Below are 19685 nucleotides of genomic sequence, written 5' to 3' on the forward strand. Positions count from 1 at the left end.
GTTAACCAATTCACAGATTCAGCCCAGAGATAAGAGGAGGGGGAAAATATTCCACTGCTCAATGCAAATAATCACAAAGAATTTATGGTCATTTAAAAACTATCACAAGTGCCAACAGAAATCAGAAGCAGAGCACAATGCAACCAGTTTTAATTTTAAACAGACAATTATCAGTAATTTTTCTCAAGCTGCAAAAATTCAGAACTATGCAATTCACCCATTTTAAAGTTTGAGACCAAAGTTTTTCTTTGAAAGCTTCATTAAAAACAAATCATAAAATTACTATGTAGAAAGACCTGAGAAGTATTATATTTAAACATAAACAGTATAAAATTTGGTTTTCTTTCAACAAAGAATTTTTAAAAATCAATGACATTATTGTGCATAGTACATTTGTTTTCTTTTAACATGTAAAAACAGACTCCATTAACAATTACAGATCTAACATTTGCAGTTTCAGCTGCTTGCAAATGGCTCTGAAAGTCATGGAGTATTTGAATTACAAGCTTTGGGGCTGATGTGTAGTGCCATCAGATCACTTATCTTGTGAGTGAGCTTAGTTTTCTATCTGGCATTTGCAACTTTTTGGAATTTGTTTTATTCTACATGTTATCATTTGTATTAATAAGTGATTAAATTTGTTTCTTTGTGGTAAATAATTCTCAAGAGGAAAAAAAATATGTTACAGAGCCAAACTGTGACAGTAGAAAGCCAGAAGTCTCTACAAATGTTGAGATACTCATGGATATGAGTGGTTCAACATGGTGAAACCCTGTCTCCACTAAAAATACAAAAATTAGTTGAGCGTGGTGGCATGCACCTGTAATACCAGCTACTTGGGAGGCTGAGGCAGGAGAATCGCTTGAATCTGGGAGGTGGAGGATGCAGTGAGGCGAGATCATGCCACTGCACTCCAGCCTGGGTGACAGAGCAAGACTCTGTCTCAGGAAAAAAAAAAAAAAGTCTCTGAGGTCACTAATGTCAAGAATCCAGTGTACTATACAAGGGGACTTCAAAAAGTTTTTGAAAGATGAAATTAAAAGATAAAAATTAAAAATGTAAACGTATTTCTCAAAATAACTCCATCATGCTCAAGATAGTTTTGTAAGCAATGATAGCTACTTAGTCCACCCCTAAAGAACTGAGAATCCTGGAAATTTAACCAAGTCAATGCAGTCTTTTTTACACAATTAACTGAAGAAAAATAGGTGCCTTTTCAACATTTTTTAGGATTAGAAAACAAAAGGAAGTCAGAAGGGGCAAAATCAGGACTGTAAGGCAAAAACCTAGTGATTTCCCATTGAAACTTTTGCAAAATTGCCCCTGTTTGATGAGAGGAATGAGCACGAACATTGTCATGGTAGAGAAGGACTCTATTGAAGCTTTTCCAGGCATTTTTTTTTAAAACTAAGGCTTTGGCTAACTTTCTTAAAACACTCATAATAAGCAGATCTAATTGTTCTTTGGCCCTTCAGACAGTCAACAAGCAAAATGCCTTGGGCATCCCTGAAAATTTTTGCCATGACCTTTGCTCTTGACTGGTCTGCTTTTGCTTTGACTGGACTACTTCCATCTCTTAGTAGCCATTGCTTTGATTGTGCTTTGCCTTTTGGATTGTACTGGTAAAGCCATATTTCTTTTCCCATTACAATTCTTCAAAGCAATACTTCAGGATCTTGATCCACATACTTTTTTTTTTTTTTTTTTTTGAGACAGAGTCTCACTCTGTTGCCCAAACTGAAGTGCAGCAGCAGCAGCACAATCTTGGCTCACTGCAAGCTCCGCTTCCCAGGTTCAGGCAATTCTCATGCCTCAGCCTCCTGAGTAGCTGGGACTATAAGCATACGCCACCATGCCTGGCTAATTTCTGTATTTTTAGTAGAGTTGGTTTCACCATGTTGTCCAGGCTCATCTCGATCTCCTGACCTTGTGATCTACCCGCCTTGGCCTCCCAAAGTGTTGGGATTACAGGTGTGAACCAATGCAAAAATTTTAATAATTTTTTTCTAAAAAATTGATGTGGGTGGTCTGCCGCCATGAGTTTCATCTTCAACTTGTCTTGTTCCGTCCTAAAAGGATTGATCCATTTGTAAACTGCTGATTTCCTTGGGGCGTTGTCCCCATAAACTTCCCATAAAGCATCAGTGATTTCACCATTCTCCCACCCATGCCCCACCATGAAGTCGATGTTTGTTTTTGTTTCAATTTCAGTAGCATGTTGCTCTGATAGGGATCTTTTTTTTTTTTTTTCAAGTCATAATTTTTTTTTAATTATACTTTAGGGTTTTAGGGTACATGTGCACAATGTGCAGGTTTGTTACATATGTATCCATGTGCCATGTTGATTTCCTGCACCCATTAACTCGTCATTTAGCATTAGGTGTATCTCCTAATGCTGTCCCTCCCCCCTCCCCCCACCCCACAACAGTCCCCGGAGTGTGATGTTCCCCTTCCTGTGTCCATGAGTTCTCATTGTTCAATTCCCACCTATGAGTGAGAACATGCGGTGTTTGGTTTTTTGTCCTTGCGATAGTTTACTGAGAATGATGTTTTCCAGTTTCATCCATGTCCCTACAAAGGACACGAACTCATCATTTTTTATGGCTGCATAGTATTCCATGGTGTATATGTGCCACATTTTCTTAATCCAGTCTATCGTTGTTGGACATTTGGGTTGGTTCCAACTCTTTGCTATTGTGAATAGTGCCGCAATAAACATACGTGTGCATGTGTCTTTATAGCAGCATGATTTATAGTCCTTTGGGTATATACCCAGTAATGGGATGGCTGGGTCAAATGGTATTTCTAGTTCTAGATCCCTGAGGAATCGCCACACTGACTTCCACAATGGTTGAACTAGTGTACAGTCCCACCAACAGTGTAAAAGTGTTCCTATTTCTCCACATCCTCTCCAGCACCTGTTGTTTCCTGATTTTTTAATGATGGCCATTCTAACTGGTGTGAGATGGTATCTCACTGTGGTTTTGATTTGCATTTCTCTGATGGCCAGTGATGATGAGCAAATAATTTCTCTCCAACTGATTAAAGTATGGTACTGTTGATATGGTTTAATTAACATTTCTGTGTAACAACCTCTCTAAAATCCTCAGCAACAGGCAATGATAGAAAATAATTTGTAATGCTGTAATATTCATTTTCTTATTTGTAGTACATTTACTATTACTTTTTCCAAGGATACTTCACAGCCATATACTTTTTTTGATAAATATGAGTAACCAAAAATTTAAAATCAATGAAAATTATTTTAGGACTAATTATTTCCTGATTTAACCTGTGCATTTCAAAATACCATTTTGCATTATAAAACTCACCATATTTTTTTGGTTTCTGCATTTTTGTACTCTCTTCCCTGCTTAGAAAACACTATTTTATTTCAAGCTTCAGTTCAGATCTTCTAAGTAGCTTCAAAGAACTAGATCCGTCAGAGTCAATACTCCATCCATGCTCCCCATCCGCTCCCACATATTTCGAATAGGGCTCTTGCTGTACTATAACAATTATTTTTTGTGTTTGTCTCTTTCATTAAACTTTGAGTTCCTCAGTGCATTTATTTCCTATGACTGTTGTGACAAATTACCCAAACTTGGTTGCTTAGAACAACACACATTTATTCTCTTATAGTTCTGGAGTCCAGAAGTCTGAAATCAGTAACACCGGGATAAAATCAAGGTATCATCAGGGCTTCATTGCCTCCAAGGCCATTAGGGGAGAATCCGTTCCTTCCTCTTCCAGCTTTTTGTGGTTGCAGCATTCCTTGGCTGGGAGCCACATCTCTCCAATCTCTGCCTCCAAAGTCACTTTGCCTTCTTCTCTGTCTGTGCCAAATCTCTTTGTGCCTCCCTCTTATAAAGATATATATAATTGTATTTGGGCTTACTTTGGTAATCCAGGATAATCCTAGGATAATCAAAATTGTTAACTTGATCACACCCCCACAAAGTCTTTGCCATATGATAACATTCGCATGTTCCACAAATTAGGACATGCGCATGCGGTGGTTGGGGGAGAGGGAATGAGTGGTTATTCAGCCTATCACACCCAGTGAGGGAAAGGTATCTTATTCATGTTGGTACCTTCAGTCCACAGCATATTGCCTGGCACAGAGTAGGTACTATATAATTGTGGGATAAAAATATAAATAATTTCATTGAGGTCTTTAATTGCATATAAAGTCATGGAAAATTTTGAGTTCATAGCATTTGATACAGTTCAGCACTGAGATACATTGAGGCTTAAACGGGCTAATTGTAATGTTTTTAACGGCATATATAGTAAATAAATTTGTTTTATAATTAGGTTCCTATTAAATGTCCAACAATATTCCGGAGTTATGCAGACATCAGATATGGAAAAAATTCTTCAGATAACACAATTTACAAGTAAGTAAATGTTAATTGTGAAAGCATAGAACATAAAATAAGAAACAGCTTAACAGTACAAGCTCATTACTTTTCCAATTAAAAACACAATTCAAATGTTTACAGTTATCTTTAGAAGGGTTGTTTTATTTTAAATGATACACACTAGATAGTAAAATATTCCTTAATTCATATAAATCTCTCAGACACTGAATAATGCCTCCAGTGAATGCTTGGCTGGTTTCCTGGTCTTTGTGCCATTTTGGTGTGACTTAATCATGGATAATAAAGAACATTACCATAACACATTAAATTTTTTGTATGTTGATCATAGATAAAAAATTCTTCAGGGAATTTCACATCTTTGCAATTATGATCTTATCTGTATTCCACAATTCCAGTTAATGTTGTGGAGTTAAAAACCCCATGACTGTGCCTGAAAGGTAGATGGATCTAATGCACGTGTGTCTTTTATTTAGTGAGACATCAAGTTGTTTGTGTGTACAGTACATTCATGTTCTTCATAGTATGCTGAGATTAACAATAATTTGAAAAATAAAAAAAGTTAATATATTTGCCTTATTAATATTTTCTGTGGCTTAATAGGAACAGGCAAGGCTACCAAGAAAATAATTTAATCTGAGATTTTCTATATTTATACACAAGTATTTCTATGGGGGTAAGAATCAAGAAGCTCTAATAAAAATTGTCAAAAGAACTGGAGATTTTCTTGATGTATTCTGCTACATCATTCCAAAATATCTGATGAAAATTGTGGCAAATTATGCAACCCTAAAAAACTGAAGTGAAACTGATATAAACGTACTGCAATCATAAAGTTCAAAACTATTATTTAGTGAATACAGACACACTTTGGATACATTGCCAGTTTGGTTCCGTGCCAAAACAATAAAGTCAAAATCTCAATAAAGTGAGTCATATAAATGTTTTGCTTTCCCTGTGTGGAAAAAGTTATGTTTACATGACACTGTAGCCTATTAAGTGTGCAACAGCATTATGTCTAAAGAAATGTACATAACTTGCTCATGCCTGTAATCCCAGCACTTTGGGAGGCCGAGGCGGGCGGATCACAAGGTCAGGAGTTCCAGACCAGCCTGGCCAATGTGGTGAAACCCCATCTCTACTAAAACTACAAAAACTAGCCAGGCATGTTGGCGGGCGCCTTAGTTCCAGCTACTTGGGAGGCAGAGGCAGGAGAATTGCTTGAACCCCGGAGGCAGAGGTTGCGGTGAGCTGAGATCGTGCCACTGCATTACAGCCTGGGTGACAGAGCAAGACTCTGTCTCAGAAAAAAAAAAAAAAAAAAAAAAAAGTACATAACTAAATTTCAAAATGTTTATTGCTAAAAAATGCTAATAATCATGTGGGCCTTTAGCAATTGTAACCTTTTTGCTGGTGCAGGGTCTTGCCTCAAGATTGATGGTTGCTGACTGATCAGGGTGGTAGTTGCCAAAGGTATTAAGTGGCTGTGCAATTTCTTAAAATAAGACAATGAAGTTCATGACACTGACCCCTTCACAAAATATTTCTCTATAGCACGGGGATGCTATTTGACAGCATTTTTTCCTCAGTAGAACTTCTTTCAAAATTGGAGTCAATCTTCTCAAACCCCACCTCTGCTTTATGAACTAAGTTTATGGATATTATAAATCCCTTTTTGTAATTTTAACAATGTTCATAGAATCTTCACCAGGAGTGGTTTTTATTTCAAGAAGCCACTTTCTTTGCTCATCCATAAGAAGTCTTCATCCATTCAAATTTTACTGTAAGACTGCAGACTACACTTCTAATTCTAGTTCTCCTGCTGCTTCTACCACATTTCCAATTACTTCTTCCACCAAAGTCTTGAAGCCCATAATCATCCACAAGGACTGGAATCAACTTCTCCCAAAATCCTGTTAATGTTGATATTTTAATCACCTCCCATGAATCATGAATGTTCTTAATGGCATCTCGAACAGCGACTCCTTTCCAGAACATTTTCAATTTACTTTGCCAAGATCCATCAGAGGAATCACTATCTATGGCAGTTGTAGCCTTACAAAATGTAATTCTGAAATAATAAGACTTGAAAGTCAAAATTACTCATTGATCTATGGCTGCAAAATGAATGTTGTGTTAGCAGGCATGAAAACAAACTTCTTTGTGTATATCCATCAGAGGTCTTGGATGACTAGGTGCATTGTTAATGAGCAGTAATATTTTGAAAGGAATCTTTTTTTCTGAGCAGTAGGTCTCAACAGTAGGCCTGCGATAATCAGTAAATCATGCTATAATCAGGTGTATCATCATCTAGGCTTTGTTGTTCCATTTCTTGAGCAAAGGCAGCATAGATTTAGCTTAATTCTGAAGGGCCCTAGGATTTTCAGAATGATAAATGAGCACTGGCTTCAACTTAAAAGCTACCAGTTGCATTAGCCACTATCAAGAGAGTTAGCCTGTTCTTTGAAGCCAAGAATTGACTTCTTTCTAGCTATGAAAGTCCCAGATAATAAAATAATTTAATGAATAACAAGATTTATTAAAGATTTTGTTCTTGGTTGGACACAAGATGTCTAGAAATTCTTTACTCGAAAGCTATGTAGTAATAATTAAATAACATACAATATTACTGTCTTAAAAAAACTTATATTTTAGTGAAAAGAGATGAGGAAAATCAATTAGAATATAATATTTTAGAGATTGATACGGTCTACAGAGAAAAATTTTAAAGGGAATTATATTAGGAGTGGGATGGGGTTATAATATTAAATACTGTGATCAAGAATATCTTCACTGAGAAGTTGGAACAGAAACTAAGGTGTGAAGGAGGAAGCAAGTCAGTATCTAAAGAGTATTCCAGGCAGAGGAATGCTCGTGCAAAAAGCAGGATTACAGCTGATGTGTTAGACAAATATGTAAGAGATTGGCGTGGCTGGAGCAGAGTTAGTGTTGGGGAGAAAAGTATGAAAGGAATCTTTTTTTTCTGAGCAGTATGTCTCCACAGTAGGCCTAATATATTGAGTAAATCATGCTGTAATCAGATGTGAGCCCAGAGAGGTAAATGGGGCAAATAGGTAAAAATTAGGGGGAAAAAAACCCAATAAATATCCTACAGCAGTAAACTGGTTACATGTATTATGGAAAGTCTATACAATGAGATTTTTTGGCATCTCATTACCAAGAATGGTTTAGATCTAAATGTGCTGTCTATTAGAAGATTGCAATGGATAGGGACAGTACTGTGCATATATCACGATCCCGTCTGTGTACATTAATACATGATCCTTATGTCAGAAAAGTGCTTTCTAAAAGGATCCGTAAGAAAGTTAATAGCAGCAATCTTTAGGACAGAAGATTCAGAGGCAGGGTGGAATGTAAGAAAAGCTTTTACTTTTCAGTTTATGGTTTTTCTATACCATGGTTTTTGTTTTTTTGACCACCTGTATTGTTACTTTTACTGTTAAAAAAAAAAAGAAAAAAGCCATTTTTTGGCATGGTTTCTGTCAAATCTCATCAGCAGTAGATTTAAGAGTTTTGCCTTTTGCCCCTTGAATGCCATCTCAGCATCCCCAAAATGAATTTTGCAAGTGTTCTGTTTCCTAACTTCCTTTATCAGAGCCTAGTCCAATGACTTTACTAAAGTCATGACAATTTCACTAAGAAAAATCAGTTCCTCAATTTGAGCTACTTAGCAACTACATGCATCTTAGCACTCTCATTTCCACAACTTCTCCATGCTGACTCCTGTACCAACCAACTATAATCACACATATGAACACATTCACTCCTGCCTCTATACTGCCAATAAGCTGTCTTCTACCACCCAGAAATGCATTTCCCTCTCCTCTCAGAGAAAGCCTCTTCTTTCAAAACTCTCCTCCCATATGAAAAATTCCTAAATTCATTTCCAACTCATTTTTATCACAGAGCATTCCTAAACATAATTTAATTTGTATTAACCCTATGCAGGTATCAGTTCTGTTTCTGTACTAAGGTACTCTCTTAAAGAGAAGTTAAGGCTTTCTTAAAGTATCTTCCCATCTTGATGTAATATGATGCTCCTCACACAACAAGTGATCTCTCCATAGTTAATTCTATTAATTTATATTGCTTAGAAAGTAATTCTATAAAAACATAGGGAATGATAGAGCCTAGAGTGGTCTAATAACCTCAAACTCTTTGTGTAAATTCTGTGGATTTACCTGCTCCTCTTTCATTACACTCTCTTTCTAGGATGAATTTTTGCTACTGTAGAAACTGGAAAGCTAAAAATTGTATTTCTTGGTCTCCTGTGTGAAATTATTGAGATATTTTGAAGGTGAAAGTAAGGCAAAGGGTATCCTCTTAACTCATTTTACTGTTTTTGTTTTTTAGCCCCAACAAGCAAAGTCTTGACAGAGTATGAGAGGGTTTCCTGTAGCAGATTTCTGTGCCTATTCTTCAGCTTTCTGTGTGGCAAGAGGCAGTTGTGGTAGAGGTGGTGGCAGAATATATGTTCCCAGGCCCCTTTACCAATTTTGAGGCTGCCATGCAGAGGAGCTTCCTGGTGACTGTATTAGAGCTTGGCTTCTTGCATTCCTTTACATTTTTCAGTTTCACAAAAGACTTTCTTTCCATATTTATGAATCTTTTATAAAATATATTAAAAGGCTATATGAATTATTGATATTATATTGAATATTTAATAAATAGCCTTTATTATAAAGAAGAAATAGGTACAGAAAATATATCTGGAATAAAGGGCCTACTTAAATTAGTGTGCACAAAATAGTGGCATGCATTATTTTAAGAGTTTAATAATATATATAAAACAGATGCAGATACAACTTTTTGTTCTGATGTTTGCTCCATGAGAAACTCTACCAAAATGAGTAGATGTTAAATTTTGTTGGTAATTTTTTTATGGTTGAAAGTCTTTTATTGCTAACATTATTATACTTCTCTGCCACAAAATATATTTATAAATTGAAATTAAAATATTTCATTTCCTGTGGCTAAAGGTTCTAAGGATTTTTTTTCTATTTTTTAATTGATATGTAATAGATGTATATATTTTGGGTATACATGTGATAATTTGATACATTCATATAATGCATAAAGATCAAATTAGGGTAATTTAGATATCCATCACCATAAATATTTGTCTTTTCTTAATGCTAGGAATATTCAAATTAATTCTCTTCTAGCTATTTTGAAATTACAATAGATTATTGTTGATTATAGTCCCCTGGTGATCTTTTGATCACTAGGTCTTATTTCTTCTACCTAACTGTGTGCTTGTACCCATCAATCAACCTCTCTTCATCCTCCGGCTTGTGTTCTAATGGCAGCCAGTGTGGATCACTCTCACCGGCCTGCTAGAGCCCAGTGCTGGCTTTCCTATGACTTTATGAGCATCATATTCCTTATGTGTATTAGTTTCTTACGGCTAAATTACCACAAACTACCACAAACTTGATGGATTAATACAATAAAAATTCATTCTCTTACAATTCTGGAGGCCACAAGTCTGAAATGACTGTTATGGGGCTAAAATAAAGGTGTTGGCAGGGCTACACTCCCTCCGAAGGCTCGAAGGGAAGATCAGTTTCCTTGGCTTTTCCACTGCCTAGAGCGTCAGTTCTTGGATCTGTTGGCTCACATTCCCTTCCTCCTTATTCAAAGGCAGCAGCTTAGCATCTTTTCTCTCTGATTTTCCTTCCATCACATGGCCTCTTTCTCTGAAGTCTCCTTCTTCCTCCCTCTAATAAGGAAATTTATAATTGCATTTAGGGTTCATCCAGATAACCAGAATAACCCCTGCATCTCAGATACTTAATTTAATCACAGCTGCAAAATACGTTTTACTGTAAAAGCTAACATTCACAGATTCTAGGGAGTCACTCCTGATTATCTTTGGCGACTATTATTCAGCCTATCGCAATAATTATGCCTTCCTCTTTCACATGTCACCATATGAGGTAACATATTCATAGATTCCAGGCATTAAATGGAAATTGACGGCTTTTCTGAGGGGGATGGGGAAGCTTATTCTGTTTGCCACAGAAAGGTACACAGAATAAATGTGAAAATATTATATAATAATAATGAAACTTATAGTACTCCCAGGAGGCTCTTTTTCTTGATCCCCCTCTACATATCTGGCCCATCCTCCTTATTTAGCTCTGACTCCTGCTGTTCTCCTAGAGAAACCTCTCACTGGAGCCAGTCAAGCCTCTACAAATTAGTGAATACACGGAGTAGACCAGCCTCCCTACTTTGGCTCATCTTGCTCCTCTTAGTTGAATGGTCTCCTCCTCCTGTTTACAGCTTCAGTCCTCTCCCATTAATGCAGTGACCAAAAAATATTCCTACTGCTTCCTAAAATCTTCCCCCATCACTTCAGCTTAAAGAGATTTTTGAGATCCTGTAGCCAGATGCCTTTACTGCATAAGATACAAGATCTTGGGCAGTTATCTTTAAATATGATTATATCTTTTATCCCCAACAGGAATGTAAGCTCCTGAGGTCAGACACTCTATTTTATATTCACAGGTAGTTAATTATTTGTCATTCCTGAATATACTAAAAGAAAATTTATACTATTAAGCATAAAAGAATATTTTGAACATGTTTATGTTTCTCTAAATGTCCCACAACATAAAGATTAGATTTTTAAAATCTTACTAACTTGTGGTACTTTCACATTGTACTTATACCAGTCAACAACTGCAGAGATGTGATAGATGGTATATTTTAAAAATCTCTTTTGTTCCTAAAACCTTAATCCTTTTTTTTTTTTTTTTTTTTTTTTTTGAGACGGGTCTCACTTTGTCACCCAAGCTGGAGTGCAGTGGCGCGATCTTGGCTCACTGCAACCTCCGCCTCCCGGGTTCATGCCATTCTCCTGCCTCAGCCTCCCGAGTAGCTGGGACTACAGGCGTCCGCCACCACATCTGGCCAATTTTTGGTTGTATTTTCAGTAGAGACGGGATTTCACCGTGTTAGCCAGGATGGTCTCGATCTCCTGACCTCGTGATCCACCCGCCTCAGCCTCCCAAAGTGCTAGGATTATAGGGGTGAGCCACTGAGCCCAGCCTAATCCATTTTCTAGAAGACCCACATATAATTCTGTTCAAAAGCATATAGAAACCACATTCCCTTAAATGTTAATAGAAATGGCTTAATAAGGCCCAATGAAAATTTCAGTGTTGATATTTCAATATTTGTTAAATTAATGTGATTGCCATGCATAGCCTATATATATATATATATATATATATATATATATATATTTTTTTTTTTTTTTTTTTTTTTTTTTTTTTTTTTGGAGACGGAGTCTCGCTCTGTCACCCAGGCTGGAGTGTAGTGGTACGGTCTTGGCTCACCTCCCGGGTTCACGCCATTCTCCTGCCTCAGCCTCCCGAGTAGCTGGGGCTAGAGGCACCCACCACCACGCACGGCTAATTTTTTGTATTTTTAGTAGAGACAGGGTTTCACCATGTTAGCTAGGATGGTCTCGATCTCCTGACCTCATGATCCAACCACTTCAGCCTCCCAAAGTGCTGGGATTACAGGCGTGAACCACCGTGCCGGGCTGCAAATTATATTTCTATGGATGATATTCTCTAAAGATTTGTTCCTCGCTGTGCAATAAATGAAAAATATGGTTCTCATGTCATGAATTCCTACACATGAGTACAAAAATTTGAAATCAAATTTGGATATTTTGATTAAAAATATTAGATAACAGAAATAATTATGAATTAAGACTAAATAGGACAAATATTAAATAATTGTGCAATCTAAATATTAATGAGTGATTTGTGATTATATAAGGAGTAAATGTTAGTTTGAAACATTTTATTTTAAAAATATAACTAGAATTATATTTACTGTTATTTTAATTTTGGGAAATATATATTTAATAAGAACCCTTTTCTGTCAGGTAAAACACATGCCAAATATTACAAGTTCTTAGAATGTAAAGAGGAATATTTTTAAAGGGAGCCTTTGAATTAAGGACAAAACCTGTACAAAAGTGTAGAGAAAATTTGGCACTGATCTTTCTTAAGAACCTGGGAAGTTATTTTGTAAATGGCTAAATCCACGTATAAAATATGATTTCTATTCCCCCCAAAATATAAATGGTTAAAAGTGGCCCAATTTTATAATATGTTATTAACTTATTCCTGCATACACAACTTTTCATGAAAAGATCCCACACCAAATACTATTATTTCTCTCCATCCATGTGCTTGTTTCTATCCATTCATCTCTCCATGATATTTATGTCTATTATATTAAATGAAATGGAATGCTGAGAATGATTAAATACTTTCTTAGTAATATGACTACACATGAATTTCTTACAGGGCTCAAGCTTTGTTTTATTGATGGAACACTTTCTTCAAATGAAATATTGTAGATATCTTCTAACAAGCAAAACAGTAAAAAGTTGAACTGCCCTGGGAATGAGGGAGAGGCAACAGGAGGAACATTCTCTCATTTAACAACTTTTTTCTTGGTCCTCCAAAATACATTTGAGGAATCTTTAGGGCTCCATGGAAGAGGAATATATAATATGTTCTGGTAAGATATAGAGTATATTGTGTGCTTCATAAAAACTTTTGTCACAAAACTGAAAATATAAAGTTCAATCATTTAGTGTTAACGCTAAGCTATTTGATTATTTCATCTGGAATTTTCCATCTGGAATTCAATATGGTTCTAGAAAGCCAACATTTACAGTATGTACATGTAGTAAACAGGTGTATACATAAAATGCTTCCTTGCTCTCACCTTACTTTTTCAGTTCTCTCTCTCAACCTTCCCAGTACATGCTATGTTCCAAAGAAAAATAAATGCTTTCTGCTCCTAAATGTTTTTTCTTTCTATCTCTGTGCTTCTGAATTTGTCATTCTCTGTCAGGGATTCTGCCTTGCTTCCACCATTCACCAACTCAGATTCTTACCACTTGGATTTACGTAAAGCTTTCTGATAATCACAACTAAATGTGGCTTCCAATCTTGGTCTGTGACACTCTTGCTTAAGAGTCTCTTAAAAGACTTTCAATTAAAAAGCATTCTCTTTATAGTTCTCTTAAGACACAAATCCTATTTTGCCTTAAGAAATATAGATTTTGTGAATTTGCTAATCCCTCAGCTAAATCGTAAGTATATTCAGGGAGCTATATTAGGGAAAGCTGGTAGCCCCTGAGTGTTTAAATACAGTGTGGAATCTGTCAGAACTGTTTATGGAAGGGCCATAGATAAAAATATTACCTGTTCTCTATGACTCTGCCCCTCCAAGCGTCAAACAATTGGCAGGAACAATGTATGATCACTGTCTAGAACAAATAAGTAAACATTACTAGTTTGAATTAATAAAATTAAAAGCCCCATCAGAATTCCTTCAGCACTTAGAGAATTTGTCTATTAGCAAGAAAGTGTGCACTGGATTCAGATACTTTAGAAAGAAGTCTTGTACTTTTCAATATTTGGCCAGGGTGAGGCTAGACTATGTTAACAGGGGAAAGGTGAAGTGTGTGCTTACTCTGGCATCGTAGAGGCTCTGAATCTCAAGCACAACCAACTCAGACTACTTATTCCCATGGAAATAAGGTATGACCACAGTTGAACAATGAAATATTCTAAAGAGTTATGAAATTTCCCTTCCTCTGTTCCCCCTTTTTCTTTCTGCTTTCTGTTCTCTGTTCTGTTCTATTCTGTGCCTCATGAGAGGGGAAAAGAAGGGACAAAAACATGAGTCAGAGTTTCCAGCATCTCTAATGCAGTCACTGCCCGGGCTAAAGCACTTCACTGAGGCAGGTTCCTGTTGCCCAATCAGTCCTATTGCTGGAGTCAGGGAGGGACAGTGCTTGTGTGGCTCTGCTCACATCATCCACTCTTCATCAATGCTATGTATTGCTTAATTTGAAAAGCCTAAACCATGCAAATTATCAAACAACAATGGCTGAGAACTGTATTACTGCATTTCTGTGGTTTCCATTTGCTTATGAAATTATTCATGTTAACATAACATCTTAATTATTTAGTGCTTTAAAAGTCATTCTTAAGAGAAAAGTATACAATTCTGAGATTTACTTGATAACTTGAATGTTTATATTGTTTTGCCCTATTTTAAAATGTGGCTAGAAAATCTCACATGAAATTCAAGAATGTTCTCTGATTTTATATGCTGAAATGGTTTTCTCTTCATATTTGAAGTGAGATGAACATACAAATGACTAATATTGAGTAAATTTTAATGTGATGGCAAATTCTATGGTTTTTCATTAACTACTCATTTTTCTGCTCTGTGATCTTCATGAATATGTATGTATATCTGTTTGTATGTGTGTGTGTATACATACATATATAAAAGTACTGATTATGCATCAGCCCATATAGGTATCATAACAGTACTTGATGAGGACCACATGTTTCTATTCACTAGAAATCTGCAACCTTCAGTAGAGAATTCACTAAAATGTTCTGGGCTAAACTTGGTATAGTTACCAGTATTTTTAAAAACTGGATAACTGAGCAAAAACTGTTGCCTAAAAACTATTGCAAAATATATCCTCATACTTTCCTGACTTGATAAACAGAAGCTGCAGATCAAAATGTAACATCTTTGGTGATCATCCTGAGAATCAGTTCTCATTGTGCTGTGATTCTGGAGAGATTATTCTAAAATTCCATAGATATTTTTCATTTAAAAAATACTTGATATCATCTTTCTCTCTTTTAATGGATATGTTTGAATGTGTAATTGTTGAGACTTTGTATAATTAAGCTCTAGCTACAGTCAGAGAGTAAAACATCAAGAAGAGTTAGTTACCATGGAGCTGGGTCAGGAGAGTAGATTTAACCTTCATTCAATAGCCACCTCTAGGAACTAAACACTTTCTCAGCCATCCTTTAAGAGATTATCTTAATGAAATTGAGTCTTACCAATTTTATATCTGAATTAATCCAGTCTAAGTTAATATCACGGGCCATGGTGTAGGGCAGAATTTTCCAAAGGGTATTCCTCAGAACAGAAGTTCTTTGAAGTGTTCTATATAAAAAAAGTTCAGTTACCCAAGCATTTTGGGAAACGTAACACATTTTAGACTCTACTTCGAGATTTAAATTATATATCTTAAAGGCTCTGAGTTTTTCAGGTAAGAAATATGTCTAATTTTTACTTAGCATTTCCTAAATTTATTTTACCACAAGATACATTTTTCTCCCTCTGCCCCAACAACACTCATAAACATCTTGTAAAATTGATCTGGATTAGATAAAACAAAAAAAATCTGAAGTTACTGTGGGCTTTAGTTAACAATAGTGTATTAATATTGGTTCACTAATTGTAGTAAATATACCACACTGATGTAAGATTTTAATAAGAGAAACTGAGTATGAGGTATATGGGAACTCTGTACTATCTTCTCAACTTTTTTGTAAATCTAAAACTGTTCTAAAAATAAAGCTTATTATAAAAAAATTTGAAAATGCCGATAGGATATGAAATAACACTAAGATAAGAGTTAAGAAACCTGATTTCTAGTCTTAGCTCTACTGAGTTGCTTCTGGGAGACCTTGCTCAGAAACTTTATTTTTCTTCCCAATAACTATAAAATGGTACCAAGACATGAGAGTTTGTTTGCTTCTAATTTTATTTTGTAACTCAGAAATTCAACTTCAGTTTAGTAATTCAATTTAGCAGATATTTTTAGGTAGATATACTAGCCAATCTGAGTGCTTTAGAAGAAACTTAAAGCAAATTAGTCTTATCCAACTAACTATAGAATTAGTTAGATTACAGTCTTATCTAACTATTAAACTTATGAAAAAATCAATAACATGACAAATTTATAGATACATTTTACAGAAGCAAAGCAAAGGTAAATTTGATGAAGAGTTTCTCTAAATGACTAATTGTTGGTATGGATACTCAAATCTTCATTTTCTGGTAGAAGATAACTAAAGCAATAATCACAGAGGGTAGATTTGTGAACAAATTAAAATTCTATACATCAATAAAATACCCACATGCCAAAAGACATTTGTAGTAACCAATAGATGACACAGAGGTGCCTAATATAGCCTTATAGGTGTATTCTAATATCACAGAGCAAAGGATTTTGGTAGAATTCAGGTAAGAGAGCAAATAAAGAGAAAAGAGTCACGTGTCTGGTTAACTCAAGTCTGATGAATATGAAGATCTTTACCAAGAAGCTGTTTAAGGCCGGGTGCGGTGGTGCACTCCTGTAATCCCACCTACTCCAGAGGCACGAGAATCACATGAACCTGGGAGGCGGAGGTTGCAGTGAGCCGAGATTGCACCACTGCACTCCAACCTGGGTGACAGAGTGAGACTCCATCTCAAAAAAAAAACAAAAAACAGTTGTTTAACAGCCCAGTAATTTTGGGCAGATGATTCATGTGATCTTAAATAAAAGTACTTGTATTACTTTTACAGTTTCAGATCATATCTGTGAACTGTGTTCTAAAATACTAGATTACTGAAAAATTTACTTATATCACATTTTAAATTACTTTTGAGTTGACTGTAAATTACTTAAGAGTTGACTGTAGTTGACTGTAGTTGACTGTAGTTGAGCGCAAAGTCAACTCAAAGTTTTACCATATTTTCAAAAACTGTTCCCTTATTTGCCATGCATCTACAAATATTGTCAATGTTTTCTATAATAATATTTGTAAGCATTTTTTGAGCTAGAAATTATACTCATTTGGATCATTATCTTAGATCTTTCTTCCTCAGTTTATTCCATATAACATTACCTAAATATAAGTAGTCTATGTGGTGCTGAATCTCTAAGTGAATTTGCTGTTGTATTTTTTACTACATTATACAGTATTTGAGTTTTGGAAGTTATAGAGGCATGCAATTAAATATATTTTAATTGACTCATTTTTAAAAAGATTTACTATAAGAGTAATCTCTCTATTTTACAATTTGGAAGAATTGTAAATTGTTGTTACTACTTTCCTTATAATTTATTATTATACCACCACAATTGTCATTAGTGTTTCTCATAATAAAAGCATTCATTCACCAACCAACATTTATGCGATCTTATGTGATGGCTCCTACACTATAGGATAACTGTTCTTACAAATGTACAAATGTTTTGCTTTAATCCTATCCCCTATAAGATATATTTGAAACTTTTCTCTGTGCATAAATAAAAATATCTTTCATTTTATTTTACAGCTAGGGCAACAATATAGTATACAGCATACTTTAGGTTCTTAATATAGAGTACTTTAGATTCTTACTACCCAAGTTTGACATCTTTTTTTTTTTTTTTTTTGAGACGGAGTCTTGCTCTGTCTCCTAGGCTGGAGTGCAGTGGTGCCATCTTGGCTCACTACAACCTCTGCTTCCCTGGGTTCAAACAACTCCCCTGCCTCAGCCTCCCAAGTAGCTGGGACTACAGGCTTGGGCCACCATACCCGGCTGATTTTTGTATTTTCAGCAGAGATGGGGTTTCACCATGTTGGCCAGGCTAGTCTCAAACTCCTGACCTCAAGTGATCCACCCGCCTCGGCTTCCCAAAGTGCTGGGATTACAGGCATGAGCCACCGTGCCCGGCCTGACATCTTTTGTACTATTTATTATTTGTGACTCTGTGCCTCAGTCTCCTCATATATAAAATGGGGATACAAATATTAACTATCCCATTGAATTATTATAAGGATTAAAAAACGTAATGCATGTAAAGCACTTTGAGAAGTTGTTACACTGTAAATCCTTAATAGTGTAAGCTATTATTATATTTGTAGTTGATGTTATTCCTCCTCACCCCAAGAACCCTAATGAGCTGTTCTCCATGAATAAGATCTTTGTTTTCTATTAAACATAAAATTGGGGGTTTCCAGGCAAGATGGCCGAATAAGAACAGCTCCTGTCTGCAGCTTCCATTGAGACCAACGCGGAAGCCTGGTGATTTCTGCATTTCCAACTGAGGTACCCGGTTCATCTCATTGGGATTGGTTAGACAGTGGGTGCAGCCCTCGGAGGGAGAGCTGAAGCAGGGTGGGGCATCGTGTCACCTGGGAAGCGCAAGGGGTCGGGGAACTCCCTCCACTAGCCAAGGGAAGCTGTGAGTAACGGTGCAGTCCAGCCCAGACACTACACTTTTCCCATGGTCTTCGCAACCTGCAGACCAGGAGATTCCCTCGGGTGCCTACACCACCATGGCCCTGGGTTTGAAGCATAAAACTGGGTGGTCATCTGAGCAGAAACCAAGCTAGCTGCAGTTTTTTTTTTTTGGTACCCCATTGGCTCCTGGAACACCAGGTAGACAGAATCATTTACTTGCCTGGAAAAAGGGCTTAAGCCAGGGAGCCAAGTGGCCTTGCTCAGCGGATCGCACCCCCACGGAGCCCAGCAAGCTAGGATCCACTGGCTTGAAATTCTTGCTGCCAGAATAGTCATCTGAAGTCCATCTGGGACGCTCGAGCTTAGTAGGGGGAGGGGCATCTGCCATTATTGAGGCTTGAGTAGGTGGTTTTCCCCTCACAGGGTAAACAAAGCCATGATACTACAAGTCTACAGTAACCAAACGAGCATGGTACTGGTACCAAAATAGATATATAGATCAATGGAACAGAACAGAGGGCTCAGACATACCACCACATATCTACAACCATCTAATCTTTGACAAACCTGAAAAAAACAAGCAATGGGGAAAGGATTCCCTATTTAATAAATGGTGTTGGAAAAACTGGCTAGCCATATTCAGAAAACTGAAACTGGACCCCTTCCTTATAGCTTATACAAAAATTAACTCAAGATGGATTAAAGACTTAAATGTAAAACCTAAAATTATAAAAACCCTAGAAGAAAACCTAGGCAATACCATTCAGGACATAGGCAAAGACTTCATGACTAAAACACCAAAAACAATTGCAACAAAAGCCAAAATTAACGAATGAGATCTAATTAAACTAAAGAGCTTCTACACAGCAAAAGAAACTATCATCACAGTGAACAGGCAAACTACAGAATGGGAGAAAATTTTTGCAGTCTATCCATCTGACAAAGGTCTAATACCCAGAATCTACAAGGAACTCAAACAAATTAACAAGAAAAAAACAACCCCATCAAAAAGTGGGTGAAGGATATGAACAGACACTTCTCAAAAGAAGACATTTATGTGGCTAACAAACATAGGAAAAAAAGCTCATCATCACTGGTATTAGATAAATGCAAATCAAAACCACAATGAGATATCATCTCATGCCAATAAGAATGGTGATCATTAAAAAGTCAGGAAACAGATGCTGGAGAGGATGTGGCGAA

General features: G+C 36.3%; 1 protein-coding gene across 3 annotated transcripts in view; it reads right to left on the reverse strand.

The window, feature by feature from the left end:
* Positions 1 to 19685, reverse strand: part of XRCC4 (X-ray repair cross complementing 4) — a 330523-nt gene that overhangs the window by 65327 nt on the left and 245511 nt on the right. For 2 of the 3 annotated variants that reach the window (XM_058440741.1, XM_058440742.1), the window contains exons 8-9: positions 15320 to 15425; positions 13646 to 13710 (exon numbers count right to left, since the gene is read on the reverse strand). The exons of the other annotated variant lie outside the window; for it this stretch is intronic. In XM_058440741.1, the coding sequence (XP_058296724.1) occupies positions 13646 to 13710; positions 15320 to 15425 (171 nt within the window). The remainder of the gene's footprint in view (positions 1 to 13645; positions 13711 to 15319; positions 15426 to 19685) is intronic. 3 annotated transcript variants of the gene reach the window in all.

This window comes from Hylobates moloch, unplaced genomic scaffold (genome assembly GCF_009828535.3).
Source record: "Hylobates moloch isolate HMO894 unplaced genomic scaffold, HMol_V3 SCAFFOLD_6, whole genome shotgun sequence".
NCBI classification, from domain to species: Eukaryota; Metazoa; Chordata; class Mammalia; order Primates; family Hylobatidae; genus Hylobates; species Hylobates moloch.